The following is a 22073-nucleotide window of genomic DNA, read 5'->3' on the forward strand; positions in this document are numbered from 1 at the left end:
TAATATGTCATACACTGTTATTCATCTCAGTTTGGATTTAGATCATTTTAATTAATTACTTTTCTTTTCACTACAACTGTACTGTTGCAACGTTTGCATTAGTAATATCACTGAGTCAATCTTACATTTACATCTGCAAGACTACTATTAAGAAATTTAAACTAAGAATATACATCCTGGTATAAAAGGCTCAAATATTGTTCCTCTTGAGCTTTTCGTCATCATCATTATTAATTATTGTTAATTACATCTGTGGCACTCTAAATGCCATTCACAGTATTTTTCTTGAACATAACCCACACCTTAAAATGACATCAGGGAGTTCTGCTGGAAAGGTCAAGCTAGCCCATATTCAAGTAAACATTAGCTATAATTTCACAATAAAAGCACACACACGCACACAGTTTTCACTTGGCATAGCTGCATAGGGGCAATGTTTTCAAATATCCCACGAATGATCCTTTTAAAAAGAACCAAAATAAACAGGAAAAAATTAAGATGCCAAGTTGATGTATTCTACAAATCAAATTGTGAAAAGTGCCTCAGTCAAAAAATAAAAAATGACTGACCAAACCAGTCCAGAGGACCCAACAGACCGACGTTACTGTTGTTAACTACAACTGGATTGAAAAAAACAAAAAAACAAAAACAAATCTATGATGTGACTTTTTTTTACAAACTGGGGTGAAAAGGGAAATTGGAATTTAGAAGAAACAAATAGCCACATTTAGTATCAGCTTATCATGGATTCATATTGCAGTCGTACAATATGCAATACCGGTATATACACTACATATTTGGGCAACATGAAACAACATGAAACTTCCGGATAAATCAAGTTAATAAAGCCTGGAGGTTTACCAGTTCATGTTGAGAGACGTTTCAAGTATTTCCTATAATCTTATTGTTAATATTTTTTAAAGACTGTCAGTAAAGACGAAAGAAACATAAAGAATAATAAATGGTCAGTTTCTTGAAGCAATCCCGAAAGAGTTACATGTTGCATGAATTGTAATATTACCATTAATATTTATTCTAAAATAAGATTCTTTAATGTCATGTTAGCATTATGTTGGGTAGTCAATATGGAGTTTTATTTTGAAAACAGGAAGTGAATGATCGTGAATTGGGTGGAAAGTGTTGTTTGCAGAAATTTAGCTAGGAGCTTAGCAGAGGAGGTGTCAGTCTCCAAAAAACAAAGAGGTTGTTTGTGGGAGCCGCAGGACCTTCGCTGTTGTCGTCAGGTTACGACCCGCTAAGATGGCAGAGCTGAGGCACCGTGGACCCAAAGACAGCGACCCTACGTTTCAGCAGCAGCCGTCAGAGGACAAGGTAACGTTAGCTTGGACTCAGTCCTGCCATTTAGCGGTCCTGACGCTAACTAGCCACCGAGCGATTTGAAATTCCCGTTACACTGTGACTGGTGTGACTAAGAAAGGTCATGTTAGAATGAATAATAAGGCATGTTTAAGTTTTACAAGGCTGTCGTCAATTTACTCTTATAACCACATCTTACAACGTAAAAGCTGTTAAAAGCATCTGAAAGACGCTATACAAACCATCCGCCAAACTACTCAAATTTTAAACTTGATTGGCTGGTGGTACACACCGTCTTCCTGTGTGTTCGTCCGCTGCGAAAACAACAGCAAACCAAATGCAAAAGTTAAAATTTCATCGATTCTGGAGCTGCCCTTTTCACCTACGTTATGCCGATGTGTATAGCAGCTGGTCTTGTCCAACAAAAACCCTTTAAATACATTTGAAGACGCTTTTTCTTGAATGCTAAGAAGTCTACCAGAAAATCCAAAAATAATAAACTTAGATTTGTAAGGCGTGCTGCAAGCTAGCCACATACGCCGTTGCACACAGAGGTAAATAAGCGATGAAGGTCTCCATGTTGGCCCTTTATGAGCTAGCACCGATGCTAAATGTTCAGCAGCAGCGTTAAGCTAAACGTTTTATTTTGTTTGTGTATTTATTTATTTATATTTGTAAATTTTGGTTTGATATGACCGATAGCGATGATGTTCGCGAGCCCTGCTAGGCTAAAGTGTTTAGTAGCTGTAGTTACATTAACAACCACTGCTTCGCGTCGTAGACTGATGGGTAGCACGATATTATAATTAATCTCTCTTAACAAACTGTTATTAAGCTGTTTCAGTCAGTGTGAGGGGAAATAAAAGCAACATTTATGAGTTCAACATGGACGATGCGTGGCATTGAATGAAGAAAGGGGCGTGGTGATAGACGTGTGGATATCTAGGACGAGATAATTACAGAAAATTGGAGAGTAGCTGAAAGCAGTTGGAGAAAGTAGTGGAAGCATTAGTGACATCCTCACAGCGAGCCACACAGGCTAATGTAATTTTCCAGGGAAGCGCACTGTGACTGGTTTAACGTGTTCTTTATTATTTACTTTTTTGCCATGACTTGTTTAAGAGCAGCCTACCTCATGACCTTGAGCTTGCAGTTGTGCAATCAGGTGAATAATTTGTATTATTTTCGATAATAATAATAATGCTACAATTCTGATACAAAAGTATCCATTTTATGTCCACTTCTGCTGAAATAAAAGAAATTGACACTGACAATACAGAATACCCAACCAGATTATTTGCAGTTAACTATTTATCAGTAGTTTGCCTGAGCAGAACCAGGGTTTATTTGAAAAAGTCTAGCTTGGTGGAGGCGCACATGTGGACAAACATTTGTAACTCTGTGTAATATCACGCAATTTACTAAAGAAAAAGTTGCTCTAAAGACAGTTATATTAGCTGATGAAATTACTTTTGTTGAGGTAGTTTTATGGTGGATTGCATAATTTGAAATATAGTGAAATTCAGTTCACAAGCGCATGAATGCTTCAGTCTTTGATTAGGTTACATAACCTCATGGTATAGCTGCAGTGTCTTGATGACGTCAGTAGAGTTAAACTGTTTGATCACAGTTGTCTACTTTGGCTACTTTCCAGCATGGTGAAGCTAGATCACAAGCCTGCACTTTTGTATCTGCCTCCCTGTGAAGGAATCGCTTTCCTCTTTGCACGAAAACCATAAGATCCAAATAAAAATGGCCTTTTATGGCTGACAGAAGCAGCCTTTTCTAATCAGTTAGAGATTAAAGAAAAAACAAACCCAGATGTGCAAGACAGCATAAAAGGGAAGAAGTGTTTATGTGAAAGGAGCGTCTATTTTTAACTCAAGCATCCTGAATGACGGATATTGTCTCCATAGAAACCAGGAAAAGGAGAATGGGCCTGTGTGTATGTGGATTCTTGTGTGTGCTTCTGCATTCGTCTCCTGGGTTTTGACTTCTGGGTGGCAGTGCACACTAGTGACTGTTTCATATAATTTGAAGGGAACTTAATTAAATTTTCTAAGTCTTATAAAACATACAATGTTTTTTAATATATATTTGGCTGACTTGTAACAAACATGATGCAGCCAATCAGGGAATCACTATTTTGTTCACAACATTAACAGAAACATGCGATCCTCAACCTCTGGATTAAATCTCTCTTAAAAAGCTTGCAAACTTAACAGAGCAGCGTTTTGTTATTAGAAACTTTTCTACTTGAAGTTCTTGCTCACAGGAACTGTTTATCTTGAACCAAGTTTTTAGTGTTAATATGTTGGTTTGAATAACAGAAAAAGTAGGGTTACTTACCAAACTCAGATACAGAGACCTTGGCCTGGGGCGTGGGCAGATGGAGAATATCAAATTAGAGGAGCACTGGTGTGATATTAAATCAAATCAAATCAAATCAAATCACTTTTTATTGTCACATCACATGTGCAGGCACACTGGCACAGCACATGCGAGTGAAATTCTTGTGTGCGAGCCCCACAAGCAACAGAGATGTGCAAACACAACAACACAAACGAGCAAAATACAAGAATGGCCAACCTGAAACTAATAAATATATGTACAATATATAATAGTGTATGCATTTCTGGATGTGTATACTAAATATTTTCCTACGTGTGTGTGTGTGTGTGGTATGTGTGTGTATGCACATTTTTACAAATTAAATAGTTAAAAAAAAATTAAAAAAATAAATAAATAATAATAATAATAATAATAATAATAATAATAAAATATATAAAATATACAGAGTTGAATATGTGCAAAACAAGTGGCATTTATATACAGTGTGGAGTGCATAATGTTAAAGTTCCAGTAGTGAAGCTGAGGTGTCTATGACGTGTTCAGCAGTCTGATGGCCTGATGGAAGAAGCTGTCTCTCAGTCTGCTGGTACGGGACCGGATGCTGCAGAACCTCCTTCCTGATGGAAGTAGTCTGAACAGTTTATGGCTGGGGTGACTGGAGTCCTTGATGATCCTCCCCGCTTTCCTCAGGCACCGCTTCCTGTAGATGTCTTGGAGGGAGGGAAGCTCACCTCCAATTATCCGTTCAGAGCACCGCACTACTCGCTGGAGAGCTTTGCAGTTGTAGGCGGTGCTGTTGCCGTACCAGGTGGTGATGCATCCAGTGAGGATGCTCTCAATGGCACAGTGATAGAAGGTCCTGAGGATGCGGGGGCTCATGCCGAATCTTTTCAGTCTCCTGAGAAAGAAGAGGCGCTGCTGCGCCTTCTTCACTGTTTTGTTTGTGTGTACTGACCACGTAAGATCCTCAGCCAGATGTACACCAAGGAACCGGAAGCTGCTCACTCTCTCCACAGCAGCGCCGTTGATGGTGATGGGGGTGTGTACTTCTCTGCACCTCCGGAAGTCCACTATCAACTCCTTTGTCTTTGCGACGTTGAGGGTGAGATGGTTGTCTTGACACCAGTGGGTCAGGGCGCTGACCTCCTCCCTGTAAGCTGTCTCATCACCGTTGGTGATAAGACCCACCACTGTAGTGTCGTCCGCAAACTTCACGATGATGTTGGAGTTGTTAGTGGCTGTGCAGTCGTAGGTGTAGAGTGAGTACAGGAGAGGGCTCAGTACACACCCCTGTGGAGCACCAGTGTTCAGTGTGATGGGGGATGAGGTGATGCTGCCCAGTCTGACCACCTGGCGTCTGTCAGACAGGAAGCTAAGGATCCAGCTGCAGAGGGAGCTGCTCAGTCCTAGATCCTGCAGTTTCCTGTCCAGCTTCGAGGGAACGATGGTATTGAATGCTGAGCTGTAATCTACAAACAGCATCCTCACATACGTGTCTCTCTTCTCCAGGTGTGACAGGGCAGTGTGTAGTGTCAGGGCTATGGCATCATCAGTGGACCTGTTGTGGCGGTATGCAAACTGTAGAGGGTCCAGTGAGTCGGGTAGTGCAGAGCAGATGAAGTCCCTGACCAGCTTCTCGAAGCATTTGCTTACGATGGGGGTCAGGGCTACAGGTCGCCAGTCGTTCAATGAGGAGATGGTGGAGGATTTGGGTACAGGGACGATGGTGGCCATTTTGAAGCAGGCTGGGACTACAGACAGAGAGAGGGAAAGGTTGAAGATGTGTGTGAACACTCCAGCCAGCTGAGCCGCGCATGACCTGAGGACGCGGCCGGGAATCCCGTCCGGACCAGTAGCTTTGCGTGCGTTCACCTTCCTGAAGCACTTCCGCACATCCTCCTCAGACACAGTGTGCGCACTGACGTCATCCGCGGTGCGCACACTGTCCGGTCTCATGGTGTTCGCTGTGTCGAATCTAGCGTAGAATACGTTTAGATCCTCACACAGAGAGGCCGTGGTCTGCGGTGTGCTGGTTTTCCCTCTAAAGTCTGTGATCGTGTTTAGTCCCTGCCACATACTCCGAGGGTTGTCAAACTGTTGCTCCACCCTGTCCCTGTACTCACGTTTGGCTGCTTTGATCGTCTTCCGGAGTTGGTAATGTGCGTGTTTGTAGTCCGATGTGTTCGCGGAGGCAAAGGCGGTGCTCCGTGCCGCCAGTGCCGCGCGAACATCTCCGTTAATCCAGGGTTTTTGATTTGGGAAGGATTTGACTGTTCTGGATGGGACGACATCTTCCACGCATTTCCTGATAAATCCACAGACTGAGTCTGTGTATTCATCAATGTCTCTGGCGGCCACGTGAAACATTTCCCAGTCCGCGTGATCAAAACAGTCCCGCAGCGCAGACTCCGATTGGTCCGTCCAACAGTGCACCGCCCTCCGGGTTGGAGCTTCCTGTTTCAGCTTCTGCCTGTAGGCGGGCAGGAGCAGGATGGAGCAGTGATCTGATTGGCCGAATGGGGCGCGGGGGAGGGCTTTGTACGCATCCCGGAAAGAGGTGTAACAGTGGTCGAGTTGCCGGTTTCCACGTGTGTTGAAAAGGATGTGTTGATGGAGTTTGGGTGAGACTTTCTTCAGGTTTCCCTTATTAAAGTCTCCGGCTGTGATAAACGCTGCCTCTGGGTGTGTGGTTTCCTCGCTGCTGATCGCGCTGTACAGTTCCCTGAGTGCACGGTCAGTGTCGGCTTGTGGGGGAATGTAAACAGCCGTAATAATCACTGCTGTAAATTCCCTCGGTAGCCAGAATGGCCGGCACTTAATCATCAGGTACTCCAGGTCCGGTGAGCAGAAGGATTTGACCGGGTGCACGTTCGCATAATCACACCAGCTGTTGTTGATCATGAAACACACACCACCGCCTCTGCTTTTCCCAGTAAGATCCTGTGACCTGTCCGCGCGGTGCACAGAGAACCCCGGTAGTTGTATTGCGGAGTCCGGTACTTTGTCCGATAGCCAGGTTTCTGTGAGGCAGATCACGCAGCAGTCCCGCATCTCTCGCTGGAATGAGATCCGTGCCCGAAGCTCGCACAGCTTGTTCTCCAGAGACTGCATATTAGCCAGTAATAAACTGGGTAACGGTGGTCTGTAAGTGCGCCGTCTCAGTCGAACCAGAACGCCAGATCTTCTCCCTCTGCGTCGGCGTTTGCGGCCTCCAGGGCCAGAGAACAAAGGCGTCTCAGGTGAGATGAATGGGGGGTCTGCAAACGGAGCGTCCGTGTTGCAAAACTTGAACTCCGGAAAGTTATAAGAAAGACCGTCTTTTATGTCCAGTAAGGTTTGTCGGTCGTACACAAGGAGACAAGTGCTGCTCGTGAAAAAATAAAGGAAAAGTAAAATTAAACACAGAAGAAAGCCGTTGCTTGGGGGAGCTCGCGACGAGGCTGCCATACTCGGCGCCATCTTGATCACATATTAGTGTAAAAAGCTCAAATAAGTCGTTCTTGCTCTCTAACTTGTGTGTCTGTGTGTCTTCAGTGTTACTTATAAGTATTTATTGCATCTAATAACCTGTTACAACCAACTCCATTAATATTATTTGACTTCATTTGTCTCCTGGATGCTCCACTGCTACTGTAACTTGTATGAGGAGCAGTAAAATGAGGTGCACTTAGACTGAGATGAGGAAAGGAGAAACTGTTATGACTTTAAATATCACACAGTGCTGAAGTTAGACTAGAGAAGATAAATTCGCTGAATACATTTTTAATACTTTTTATTTTGGTCCTGTTTTCATTTATCATTTAACTGATCATTCAGATTTAGTCAATTTATATTCTAAGATATATTTATTTGCTGCATTTTCTTTTATAAAGTTACCAAATCCGTGTTTTGAGCCTGATATTGTTCATGTCTCGTCCTCACTGTTTTGGCAGACTTTACGCTAAGGTATCTATATCTTGTCTGTGTGGCTAAGTAAATGTAGAACAAAGTGAAACTGAATTAAATAGAACATCTCACCAACATGTAACCAAACGTCTCATCATGCTAGTTCATATTGGACTGATATCAATATTTGAGTGATGCATGCCTAACAAGAAGTATTATTATGTATTAAAGCCGGAGCCCGACTAATATAATATTTGGTGATGTAAACGTCCAGTATACGGGCAGATTTTTTTTTTTAAAGACACATTGTTATTTGTTTGTTTTTAATCTAATAAATATCCAGCTGTAGTATGGATTATTTGCCAAATTGTGAATGTGAGACCAAGTGGGCGTCACAAAACCACGTCAGCCATCTGCTGGGTGAATCTGATGTGTCAACTCCAAGCCTTATTTGGTCACCAGCAGCAGAGAGGGCAGCAGGGGATGAATGAGAAGTGAAAGAACAAACTGCCTTAAAAAACCCTCTCTATTATTGGCACAGGAGCTCTAACCATCCATATTTTTTTAGCATTGCCGCTATGGGGGGATAAAGATCAGTCAGTGTTGTAGGCAGGCCTTCATTAGCAAACAGATGGTTTTGAGAAATCAACAATATGGATGGAGATGATTTGGAGCAGTGTTTAGCCTCCCACACACGACTGTACACTGACAGTCCATTAATCATAATATGTTCATCTCAGATGAAGCCGATGCTTTTTTTTTTTTTCCTGCTTTTTTTCCACACAGACGCACCCTGAGCAAAATTTGTTGTTCGCTCTAAACCACTTCTCAGAAAACATTGCTCTGTTGCTTTGTATTTCTCCTCTTGCACAATAACTCACTAACGGACATTTAGTATCCATCCATCCATCTCTCTCGGGAAAGAAAGGGGATTACGCTTCTGCGGTGTGTGTGTGCGCTACAGCGAGAAACGGTAACATCTGCAGCACAAAGTTTGTTGCAGAAGTTTGAGTGAGAAAAAGAAGAGTATGTTTATAGTGGTAGCTACTGCAGACGAAAGAGAGTCTAATGGACCCAGACCAGAAAGCTAGTTACCAGCCACGAGCCAAACTATTGTTTATATTATTCTATTTTATTCTATTGTATATAGTATTTTATTTTATTGCATTCCAGTGTTTTCTAATTTCTGCTACATAACTTTGCACTTTTGCTGTAACGAAACACATTTCCCAGCTGTGGGACTAATAAAGCTTATCTTATCTTATCTTATCTTATCTTATCTTATCTTATCTTATCTTATCTTATCTTATCTTATCTTAACACTAAGCATTAGCCAGAGGTATCTGTACATCGGAGCCGGGGGATCTGGCGCTAAATCTGCCATTCTGATACTTACGTGAACATACAAAAAGTATGCTTTCGATATGGAGGGAAATATGTCTCAAAGTGTTGCAAATGTGTTACAAGCAATGATTTGTACATATTTGTTTCACACTGGGACTGAAACGCAGCTTAAAAAGTAAAACAGGTCTTATTATAAAGACTTCTTAATATTCTTGCATTAAGTATGTAATAGTAAGCATTATCCTCTCCATATTCCATCCGTCCATTTGTTACACACCCACTATCACCACAGACACACACACACACACACATATGCGGCTCTTTTTCTCCTAAAGCAGTAGCCTAGCATCACTGTTTTTGTTTTTAAATTGTTTATTTTTGATAGTTTTATAATACATTGGTGCTGTGTGAAGATGGAAAATATTACAGATGCCAGCAGCCAACAAACATCTCACCTATTCAGTTTTTTTTTTAAAGTTTTTTTTATTTATTTATTTATTTTTTTACTGAAACTGTTGGAGAAGAACCACTTCACTGTTATTTTGAAATTGTGTGGTGTTTTCACAACCACCACCTCACCTCAACCTGAGTAACTGGCAGAACTGAAAACATCTGTGCAGGTTGACATGCTGTTAGTTCTAACCAGCCTGGTTTTCATGCAGTAATGGTAATAAAGTGTTTGTGGGGTGGGGAGTTTTTAGAGTTGCATATGTTACCATTTTGGGTAAAGGTGGTGTTGGTTTTTTTTTTTTTTTTTTTTTTGTCACATGTGTCACAAATGTGTCATATGAGTGTTGGGCAAAAAGTACCAAGAGATTACTTACCCAGGTATTTTATCGCGTGATCACAGCACCAGCTCATTGCTCCTGTAAATATGTAAAAAAACAGACATGCATCATATTCCTGGATAGCTCAGAGAGAAAAGGTAAACTCTCCTAAGTTCATCCGTGATCTATGATTAAACAGCACATATCTAAATGTTCTGTTATGGTTATATTAGAATAGTTGTTTTCCTTCCCTTTCAGAGCCAAATCTTCCATTTCTTCTCTGTTTTTGTCTGTTTGCAGGGTTCGGACAATGAACTGAAGGCAGAAAAAGAGGGGGTGTCAGACAGTGAGTCCAAAGTGGACTCTGGTGTCCCAGAGGTGCCGGTCCCTCCTGACGACACCCCTGAGGTTTTAAATAAGGCGCTGTCTGGACTCTCTTCAAGGTATGCTGAGTATCAAAGGAAATATAAACTGCAAGCTGTTTGCAGTGTGTTTTAAAGCTATGAACGTAAAGATGCGTCCTCTTCCTAGGGCCGGAACACGCTCAGTCTTGTTTATTGATATCGAACACCCCCATTGTCTGTGTACTGTGAGTTGCTATGCGCTCATTTTAAACCCACCTACCTAAACAAGAACCCCGGGTTTTTTCTGGACTGCATGTAAGGCTACGTCCACACGTACACGGGTATTTTTGAAAATGGAGATTTTCTGTTTTTTTAAATTTTTAAATTTTTTTTAATTTTTAATTTATTTTTTTAAAATCCCGTCCAGGCTGCTAGGAACATGCCAAAGCAACAGTTAGCGATATATTTCTATCCGTGTAGAAATGTTGGCCAATCAAAAGTCTAGAAGCCTGGGTGGGAAAGAGTAAACAAAGATGGCGCATAGAACTCAGTTCTGCTTCTATGTGTGGAGGGACAGTAACTGTGTTGTATATGTAAGCATTTAAACATTGCAGAGAGTAAAGTTAACAGTATTGTCTAAGTCCGCTATTGTAGAAATCCATTTCACCGAAACGATAACGTGTGACGTGAAAAAGGCGCACACCTTTGACGCTGCGTTTTCTCTGTTTTCCTCGTCCAAACGTAAATGCAACAATGGAGTTTTTGAAAATCTCCACCCTGGCAGGAGTTTTTAAAAATCTCTGTTTTCAGTGACCGAAAACGCCGTTTACGTGTGGACGAAAGGTGCAAACGCATAGAAAAATCTGCGTTTTCAAAAATACCCGGGTACGTGTGGATGCCAAGCCGCGTTGCCACCGTGGAGGTGTCATGATTCATACAAAGGAATTCCTCGTCACATATTTGAATGATTTTGGCCTTTTTGATAACATAATATAAGTAAAAGTTTTGGCCCAGGCTCTTTCAGTTGTGCTTACGTTTAAAATACAACTCGCTTGTTGCTTTTTTAATTTTTTTGTATTGTCATTTTGCCAGTGTCATGTTTATGTCTTTTCTTCAGATGGAAGAACTGGTGGGTGCGAGGCATCCTAACACTAGCCATGATCTCCTTCTTCTTCTTCATCATCTACTTGGGCCCCATGGTGCTTATGATGATTGTGAGTACAAACTACTGATTTGTCCTGCTTGACTTGACTTGTCATTCCACTTTTAGAGCCATCGTTTGTGATTTGAGACAAATTAAGCTTTTTGATACAAAATTATTTCAGTTAAGATGAATCGTGTTACGAATCAGACTTTTTCTCACTGAGTATATATAGAAGACGTGTTAATGTTCAGAGCTACTCTAAGCAGCGCAGTCAGTTTATTTTTTAAAGAAAATTAAAATCATAGTATTGTGGATTAAAGAGGATCCAGTTTCTCTAATCATTTGCAGGATAGTTGGCTCCGTCATCAGGGAATACCCTGAAAATAGGCCTGTCAGCCATTTTGTGTCAGTAGGACACCATACTGTGTCTCACACACACTGAGTTGTGCTCAGGGTTTTTCCTGCACAGAGGAGTATTTGGTGCCCTGCAAAGAGGTTTAACAGAGCCAGTGGAGAATCAGCAGTGTTGTAATAATGATCTTTATTAACTAGTTTTGTTTATTGTGGTCTTATTTACACAAGTGTGATCCACAGTGTTGCTCATCAATACATTCAGACTATTGGACTGTGGAATATTCATCCATTTCTGTCAGATAAAGTAACCGGTATCTTCTACTGTACTTTGACTGATCTTGCCATGTTTTCTGTCACCCCAAAAGCCCGTTCTGGTTTGTCCTATCAATATTTTGCCTTTGTGCTGCTGACACAGTGTTTTATCTACGCAGGTCCTCTGTGTCCAGATAAAATGCTTCCAGGAAATCATTACCATTGGTTACAGTGTGTACCACTCCTACGACCTGCCGTGGTTCAGGACATTGAGCTGGTGAGGACACAGACACACACAGTGTTCACTTGGCAAGACAAAGAATGGGATATTAAAAGCAAATGTCCATGTTGGCTTCTTTCTTATTGTATTGTCTCATGTTTTTACTTTGTTACAGATGTCCTGAGGTTTGTTATCAACCCATTTTAAATTAGCAGTATCTTAAAGATTATATATTATAGCAGAATTACAATGAATCATCAGTGCTGTTTGATTTGTAGCAGTAGTGGTTTATAGTGTAGTGTAATCCTGATATTCACTATGCCAGGAAACTCAAACTCCTTGGAACACTGTTCTCCATGTACAGGTGTAAACTTTTAGCTGTCTGCAGTTTTCATGAAGAGAAGTTAGTCAGCCTTGTTGATTTATTTGTATTTGTGTTTTTCCCCCCGCTGGCATATTGAATTCAGAGTCTGATTAGCTGCTGTGACAACACCATCAGCTGCGTACATTTACTCTAACCCTTTGAATTACAGGTACTTCCTGCTGTGTGTGAACTACTTCTTCTATGGTGAGACCGTGACAGATTATTTCTTCACACTGGTTCAGAGGGAGGAACCCCTTCGCATCCTCAGCAAATACCACCGCTTCATCTCCTTCGCGCTCTACCTCACAGGTAGAAAGACACAAAGTCCTGCTGTAGATTCTGTGTTAACGTCATCATGCCAGCTGCCCACAACAAACATTCTTCCAAGTTATTCAGTAATGACTTATAATAAATGTTTATTACACTAAAACAAACTGCTGAACATGAGATAAGTGCACAATCAATAAACAGACATTAGATGCAGTTTACATTGTCATAGCAACCAGAAGTGTCAAATTTCTTTTAAGAGATGTCAGTGATTGGTCAGTCTGACTCAACAAAATACATTTACAATCAGTAATATTTCCATGAGTCATTCAACTGTTCAAAGTTTTATTGTTGTATGCACAGTAAAGAAAAATGTTTCCCTGTACAATGAAATTGTTCCTTTACTATCACCAACAGATGCCGAACAGAAAAACCCACATATATAAATAGAAAAAAATGCTCATTTTAAAAATAGAATAAAAACAGTTATGAATACTGCATTTGATAAATACATTAGAGATGAAAGAGGAATCTGAGTTGCAATAAGCTGTGTACATATTTAGAATGCTACATCGTGTGTGTGTGTGTGTGTGTGTGTGTGTGTGTTGTAATTCTATTTCAGATATCTCTCAAGGTTGTTTCTTCAAATTTGGTATTTTTGGTTATAACCAGTGAATTTATATATTAATACATATCATATTATTCAGTTATGTTATTTGAGTTTCAAGTGATGTAAACTAGGACTTGACTGATTGGTGGAAGCACACAGGCATGCTTTGATGGAAAAATGAGTCTCAAGGTTTTATATGTTGGTTAGTTCAAAGCTTATTGTTTCAGTTACTATGCTAACTTTAGATGTTCCACTTCCTGTACTTCTTTGTCAGTTAGTAATACATTACTACTATAGCTTCTTGCTGATGCCAAACAGGATGTGGGGAGGAAGGAAGCACCCAGACTGTCTTACCTACTAGATTTGAGGTGCAATTGAATGGCCCGTTATGACTTTGAGCACAAATGCTCTGAAGCTCGTGATTTGAAGTGACATTTAATGCAGAGTTTTGTCATCCTGTACATCTTAATGTCTTGCTTGAAGATGCTTTACTGTCAGTCTGAAGAGTCCAGGAAACCAACAGCGTCAGTATGTCTGAGTCAACTTCCGTTCAGGCCACATTTTCTCAGATATTCTTTGCTTTACAACATCCTCTCGTTTCCTCAGTCACGTAAAAGAAAAATATTCACTGCATCCTAAAGTAGGCATGCTGTGAAATAAGTCAAGCTAGATTGAATCAGTTTGACCAAAGATGACCTTAAGGAGGTTTCCTCCTCTTTACAGATGCTGTTGGTCTGTGTGTCTTAATAAGTCGTCCTGTTGTTGCAGGTTTCTGTATGTTTGTGCTGAGTTTGGTGAAGAAACATTACCGCCTTCAGTTTTACATGGTAAGTGCTGCCCTGCATACTCCGTGCATCCTGCCTCAAGGCTACTGGCTTATTCATGAGGCTAGCTAAAATATAAACCCTCAAGTAAAAGGGAAATTGGGTCAGAGACGGATCCTGCAGAAAAACCCCCCCACTAGTACATTCCACTTTGATTTGGCCATACCTAATGTGCCTGCTATTTCTGTCAGATTTGTTTTACTGTTGGCAGGTTATGAAATGTTGTTTCCTTTGCATTGAGAGCAACTTTGACCTCCATTTTGTGGAGGCCAAATCCAACATGTAGAATCATCTCCAGACCTGCTTAATCTAAGCTAATGAAAGAATAGCTGTAGTTACAGTTGAATCAATAAAAATATTGAATTATGTTAAAAAAAAAAAAGGCTTCCTCAACAGTCAGTGCAACATATATCTTGAATACGTCTTTGTCACAGTTCAATTCAGTTCAGTTTTACCACAACAACAGTCGCCTCAAGGCGCTCTATATTGTAAGGTAGACCCTCCAATAATACATACAGAGGAAAATCCAACAGTCTTTTTTTGGTGACAGTGGGAAGGAAAAACTCCCTTTTAACAGGAAGAACCAGAAAGAAGAACCAGGCTCAGGGACGGGCAGCCATAGTTGAAATAATGTTGTCGATGTACCAAAGTAAAAGGATACAGCTGTGTGTTTACAGCTGTGTGTTTACAGTGGGGCAGGTTTATGTTGAAACACTAGTGGTCTTAAGAAAAACACCCGAATGGAAACACAGTAACAGTTTTTTTTTTTGTTTTTTTTTTTGGTAACACAAAGGCTTGTAAAAACCATCTAAAACATGACCAGCAGGTACTAATACAATACAATACAACTGTATTTATATAGCACATTTAAAACAAAGTGCTTCACAACAAGGTTAAAACATAACAAATATTTGTACCCTGTTATGCTCTTATAGACTAACAAGTGAGAAACGCTAGTTAAACAATCAATACAGATAAAACTCTTCTGCGTGACACTGATTATAAACAAAATTTACAGAGCCTGTGTCATTGTCCAAAAATGTATGAATTTAACTACACGTCATTGATCTTGTGCCCGTCTGCACAGTTTGGTTGGACCCATGTGACTCTCCTGATTGTTGTGACCCAGTCTCACCTCATCATTCACAACCTGTTTGAGGGAATGATCTGGTACGTTAAAGGCTCCTTATCCAATTCTCTAAATCTAATTAAAATTCAGTTATTTTGCACCTTAATGCAAATATCCATACACCTGCCATGTAAACTGTTCTTTGTGTGATCAGGTTCATTGTGCCCATTTCTTGTGTGATCTGTAATGACATCATGGCCTACATGTTTGGTTTCTTCTTTGGGCGAACCCCTCTTATCAAGGTTGGTTATTTTGAACGTTTGAAGCTGCTTAAACATGGAATGCAAATACATAAATGTTTAATGTTTTTAATAAAATTTTTAATGTGAATTATTGATGCATGTAGCAAATCACCTAAAGGCTGTTGTGCTCTGTATGGTGGTGTATGATTTCTTTGATACTGGCTGTTGCAGCTGTCGCCTAAGAAGACTTGGGAGGGCTTCATCGGTGGATTCTTCTCCACCATAGTTTTTGGAATCATGGTAGGATGTGAATTTTATTTATTTATTTTTTTCCTTTTAGCTCTTAGCGGTGTAGCATTCTGTAGGAGCTGCTTGAATATGCAAAGTGGTATTTATCTCACAATGAATTATGGTTAAATGGAGTAAAATCAGCTGTGTAGGGCAGAAAAACTCACTCTCCTCATGTCATATACCAGCCGCACCTTCCTGATTTAGATGCCTGTTTAAGCTGCATCTTCTCAGCTCTCACTCTAACATCATTGCGACTGCTTCCTTGTGTGGGTGTCTGCGGTTCTAACCCTGCTGCCACCCCATCGTTTACCTGTAGGCCTCGAGGGGATCATTGTTCATCACTTCAGTTTCTGTATGTGTCATATTTCCGGGGCGTAATGAGCTCTGAAGCAAATCATTTCAAACACAATGTGTTTGTCTCAACTTAGTTAAACATGCACTCATCACAAATGTTTGTGGCTGAGACTCACGCTGAGGTTGATTGCTCTGAGCTCTGGATATCTTTAGCTTTAGCCTCTTTGGCTTTGGTAGCTTTTTTAAAATGCCCATGTTCAGCTGGGTGAGGGTGTATTAAGTGTAGTTTTATACTGGGTTTGCTGTAGCTGTTGTTGTCTCCAGTCACAGCGTCTAGTTTCCATACTAATGACACATTAATGCGTTACTGGTGCCGGCACTGTGCACATGCATGCACAAACTCCTTTGTAATTGGTCATGTGGGAAGGCTGACTGGCTGGGCCGAGAACACAGGAAAGCAGTCAGTTCTGATCTCTGTCCAGTTAGTTGGTGACAAGTGACACGATTGAAGCATAACTTTGCTCTCTTCACAGCTCTCCTACGTCATGGCTGGCTATCGCTACTTTGTGTGTCCGGTGGAGTTCAACAACGACTCCAACAGCTTCCAGGTGGATTGTGAGCCATCAGAGCTGTTTCAGCTCCAGGACTACTTCCTCCCCAGTATGCTGGAGTCTGTCACCGGATGGGTAAGATTCAGTGGCTATTTGTTGCGGTTCATCCTGTGCCAGTATTTAGGCTTCTTACAGTCCTCTCACCAACACATTAAAAGTATGCAGAGCTTGTAGAATTTTATTGAACAGCGCTAAAGGAAACCTTACAGCCTGTTACAGCTTGAAACACAGTATACAAAGTTTTATACCCACCCAGAGCAAACACAAGGCAATATCTTATTAAAACTGTCAGGCCCAAGTTGTGAGTTTCAACAAGATTGGATGTAACGTGTCCTATGTTTCCACAGACCACAGTGCGCCTGTATCCATTCCAGATCCACAGCATTGCCCTCTCCTCCTTTGCCTCCATCGTGGGACCCTTTGGTGGCTTCTTTGCTAGCGGCTTCAAGAGAGCTTTCAAAATCAAGGTATGGATGTGGACCAACAGAAACTATTCACCACACATAAGTTGGATGTGGCCTATGATTATCAAGCAGTGTTTGTGTTTCTTAAGCCATTGTGACACTTTGTTCTGGGCCATTTTTGGAAAAGAGAAAGAACCTACCACGGAGTAGGCTCTGAAAGAGATACAGAGCATATAAGCAAGGCTTTTAAAAACGCACACACGCACAGAATGTCATGTCTTTTGTAGCTTTAAGCTTGTATGTCATCTTTCAGGATTTTGCAAACACCATCCCAGGTCACGGAGGCATTATGGACAGATTTGACTGCCAGTACCTCATGGCCACATTTGTTAATGTCTACATTGCTAGCTTCATTAGGTAAGCATATATTTATGAAGTTTAAAATATAATATAATGTATTTCATCTTGCTTGTTGTCAGTCTTTGTCCTTTACATGCTCTTTATGTTGCTTAAGCAGCGTTAAAGCTTGTAATAAAACCTAGTAGTTCAGTGTAAGCTAATGTTCACCGTCTGCACAGACTGAAGGGATGGTTTCTGTGAAGTGAGGTTGAATAAGGCACATCCAGGAGAAATTGCAAATCTTGATTTGTCAGTTTCAACTTTTGTGGATATGGTGAACGTTGCAGACATGGACCACAGCCTTACATTTAATAGCCTATTGGGCTAATAAGTAGACCAGGAACAGAAGATCAGGAGAAATGATGAATTTATCTGTGATATGAGGAGAATCAGTGGTCTTAGTGACTGCTAACATTAGTTAAGGTGGGCTTATTTAGCAGTACTGTGCAGTTAGCTCTCTATGTTTAACAGCAAACAATAACTTGCTACTCTTAGCTTTTAAAAATACAAGACAAACGCATTCACACGAAGCGCTTCTCACTCCTACTAATCTCCAATAAGGTGCTCAGTATTTACAGTAGAGCTGGGCGATATGAGATTTTTTCATATCACGATATGTTTTTTTAATTTCAGGCGATAACGATATCTATCACGATATAAGCCAAATAACTATATTTGTAAGATTTAAATGTGCCGTTGCTCACAAGTAAAATGTGAAATAATCAGCAGCTTGTTTTTATTTAAATATTTATTTCCCATAATAAGTTCAACAGGGTAGATGTACTTAAGGAACATGAGACTTTTTCAGATAAATAAAGGCAAATATTGCAAACTACACAAAAGGCAGCCGCTAAAGCGTTTAAGTTTCAAAATAGAACAAACGAAACAGACTACTAAATTGTCAATTCCACTTAGAAACAAAATATTAATTCTAAAAATAAATCTTAGTTTGTTTTACAGAAGAACAGACAAAACTGACTAACTTTTGTCAATATCAAATAAACTGAGAACTAAAAGGAAATTCTCAGTCTCTCCTTGTTGTATAGCTTAGCTTTTCAAACAGTTTTAACAGTTACTTTAGTCTGACAAAAGCCGAATGACGAATTAGCGCTTCCAGTCAGAGACTGAGGCTACGTCCACACGTACACGGGTATTTTTGAAAACGGAGATTTTCCGTTTTCGTTTTAAAAAAATAATCCCGTCCACACATAAAGGCAGAAATGAAGAAAAACGCTGCTAGGAACATGCCAAAGCAGCAGGTGGAGCTAGATTCCTAACCGTGCAGAAATGTTGGCCAATCAGAAGTCTAGAAGCCTCGGTGGGAAAAAGTAAACAAAGCTGCGGCATAGAAGCAGAACAGAGTCGTGTGTGTGGACGGACAGTAACTGTGTGTATATGTAAGCATTTAAACACTGCAGAGAGTAGAATTAACAGTATTGTAGAAATTCATTTCACCGAAACAATAACGTGGCGCACAGTGTGACGCATGCACCAGTTTATTGTATTTCCAGACTTGCTTTCGGCACAATTTACAGTGCACGCTACTCTGTTTTTTGTCAGACTTGAAATAGCCGAAATACCTTCACACTACGGAACTTCTATGGCTCTTCCGTTCGACAATCTCTCCGGCATTGGAACCATCATCTGTTTTCTCTTCGGTCACGCTCGGTTGATTTTTCTAGTCGGCACACTCATTTCCTCCATTACGCGCTGGCTCCATTACCCGCTGGCTGCTTCCCAAACAAACACACGTGCGGCTTGGCACTTGTGCTGTACGTAACAAGTCACGCGACGTGACGCTGCGGCTGTGATTGGTTCGGCTCTGCGCTACTTAGTTTGGATTGGCTGACCTTTTTTATTTTTTATTTTTTAATTTTTTATTTTTTTAAGAGGACAAGAGCGGCGAGGTCTATCGCGATAGCTTAATTTCTCTATCGAGTAAAAGTTATATCGCGATACATATCGTTATCGTTCTATCGCCCAGCTCTAATTTACAGTGTATAATCAGTATTTAGTAAAACTATTTGCATGACAGATACGGAAGTTTTCAAAGCCTCAGGCTCAACTTTTAAATGCCACTGATTCTCAGTTCTCAGTGCATACTTTTTCATGTGATTCTGTTTATTTTGAAAAGTCTCAACAGGATCTTGAGCTTTATTGTGAAAGGTTAATGTGGAAAATAAACAAGCGGACACGCGATGGTTTTACTGTCGTTGTTGCTATTGACAACACATAAAAACAGGCGCTTGTCCATCCTTAGTGTGGTTATATTAAATATAAGAGAAAGAGAGAACTTTAATAAATTAATATAGCCACTACAGTGACCATCAAAACGATGAGAAAATATTGCTGTAAACAGTTTATTTTGCGACACCACGAAACAAACGATAGCGTGAAATGAAACATAGACGTTTTTATATTGTCATATCGTTATCTCGAACAGCCCTACCCTCTTGCTGTATTTACTTTTGTTTCTCCTGCCCCAGACACCTGACCTATGAGCAGACTGAACATTTTCAGCTGATTCGTAGGACACGTTTTGGTTCGCTAAACACAGTTAAATTTTTCTGTGTGAAAACAAACTAGACAATAAAAGAAAAAAATAAACGACAAGTTTACAAAAAGAAAGAAAGAACTACAGGTGTGAAAACACTCTAAGGTGGTCGTGTCCATCATGGCGTCCAGTTCAGAGACTTGAACCAATCAGCAGACTCCATCCCTGCACTCTCTGCACATACACCCACACAAATCCTGAGGCAAACCAAAAATCACACAGTGAGCATGGATCATAACACATTGCATCACCTGACATGAATCAATAGGTCTGTGCAGTTTTCATACTGTACTGTTTATATCCTGTTACTGTATGTACAGAATAGAATAAGTCTCCTGTTACATATAAACATGGTAAAGAAAAATTGGGTGATCACTACTTTAAATGTACACTTTTTCATTTGTCTGTTAACCTTAATATCTTTGCAGAACAATTTAAAAAAGTCATACTTGATAAAAGATAAGTGTCATATGCTAGTTGGTCTATAATTGTATGTTTAGTGGTTTCTTTGCAAGTTTCTGAAAGACTCATCGTGTCTCGAATCAACATGTTACTAATCAACCAACTCACTGTATTTCCACTGGTTGAGCAGATGACCCATAAGCCAAAGTACACTGCAGAGGCCAGGCTTTGAGTCAACCCACTCCCTCCCTACACCAAACCTGCTTTTCTGTCCGCACTCTGTACTGCATTTAAAATAAGTCTTATAAGTTGTGTCCCCACCTTTTTTTTTCTTAGAAATTATTTTTAAAGGCAGTGGTTTCTGGATAAAACTTTAAGTACATTTGTGCCTAAGCATTTCTCCACCTTCTTTCAGGGGCCCTAACCCCACCAAGGTGATCCAGCAGCTCTTGGCCCTCCGTCCAGATCAGCAGCTCTACATCTTCAATTCCCTGAAGGCTCACCTGACCGAGAAAGGCCTGCTGCCAGCGCTGGAGGAGGCCGCCGCAGCTTAGAGCTGCCAACAACCACAGCTTGCTCGCCCTAAGAGGAGGGGAGAGACGGGAAAGGAGGGCAGCGGCACCCAGGGAGCCCCGCGCACCCCTGGAGCTCTGGGAAGACTCAGTGCTTTTGCGTGAGCGAGAACACATCCAAGAAAAACAAACCGAAAACCACAAAATCGACAGCCTTGGGTCATTCCATTTCATGTGGGTGTGGGAGTCATGCTTGTCTGTGTTCCTACAGTCTGTGAATCATGTTTCTGACACCAGTGTTTTCAGGTTGAGTTTGTGAATTACTGTACTTTTACACATTTCCATTACCATCAACCTCTATCTAGTTACACTGTTAAACAAAATGTTGGTTTGCTGTACATTTCTACCTGTACACACAATATCCTCTATATATACCTTATTATTAATGTGTGTCGATATTTTATTGTTCTTTTTTTATTATTTCAATGCACTGCTCTCAGCGCTGTTACTCACTGTATTCTTACTCTACTGCACCCTCCCTCTAATTTAAGGGTAATTTTCTTTATTGTGAGTTTTTCTATTTATAAATAGATGTTTTTATATTTGGTATGGTTCTATTATATCTTAATGTTGTCTTTTTTTCTTTCTTTCTTTCTTTTTTTTAAAGTCAGGCTAAATTCACCATCGCCATCTGCCATGTACATTTTTTGTCTTTGTTTTTTTCTGCCATTCATCAAAGCCTCTCATGCTTGGCCAAATCTTTAAGACGTTATTGTGCCGAAATCAAAGGTGAATGACTAAATTAGACTTGAAGGGGACCTCTAATGCTTTGTTCCAGCTCTTGGATGGTAGCTTTATGTGATTCACAATTCCTTATATATCCTACCCCAGGCCTTGCTGCAGCTCCTCAGTTCATCTTCGGAAACGAGTTGTTTCAGCTTCCTTCCTTTTTAAACTTTGTTCTGATTGGCTGCTGCGCATAAACAGACTTTATATCACACTGAGCCAAGAATGGGGGGGAAGCTTTCTAAAGCCAGACAACTCCCAGAGATTGCACATGCACTGACCTCATGTTTGAAAGGTTAGCCATGGTTATTAATGTATGTATGTGAGTGAGGGAGGGAGGACAGGTCCACTTTAGGTCCATCAAGTCTTTGAGTTCAACTATTGGTGGTTTTGTGTTTACGGAGCATAAAAGCTACATTATCATCTTGTTGCTGTTCAGCAGAAATGATGTCACAAATAGAGCTG

The 22073-nt window shown here is 40.6% G+C and overlaps 1 protein-coding gene across 1 annotated transcript; it reads left to right on the forward strand.

Annotated features, from left to right (window-relative positions):
* The first annotated feature begins 1153 nt into the window (after positions 1-1153).
* cds2 (CDP-diacylglycerol synthase (phosphatidate cytidylyltransferase) 2) lies at positions 1154-21352 on the forward strand. Its single transcript, XM_085367856.1, has 13 exons — positions 1154-1332; positions 9966-10108; positions 11127-11223; positions 11939-12036; positions 12513-12652; positions 13989-14047; positions 15132-15214; positions 15328-15415; positions 15587-15655; positions 16474-16626; positions 16899-17018; positions 17269-17372; positions 20726-21352. The coding sequence occupies exons 1-13, from the start codon at positions 1261-1263 to the stop codon at positions 20862-20864; spliced, it is 1365 nt and encodes a 454-aa protein (XP_085223982.1). The 5' UTR covers positions 1154-1260; the 3' UTR covers positions 20865-21352.
* Positions 21353-22073: the final 721 nt, after the last annotated feature.

The sequence above is a fragment of the Diplotaxodon limnothrissa genome, linkage group LG12, assembly GCF_057381915.1.
Source record: "Diplotaxodon limnothrissa isolate DT_005_m linkage group LG12, D_limnothrissa_male_GT1.1, whole genome shotgun sequence".
Taxonomy (NCBI): Eukaryota; Metazoa; Chordata; class Actinopteri; order Cichliformes; family Cichlidae; genus Diplotaxodon; species Diplotaxodon limnothrissa.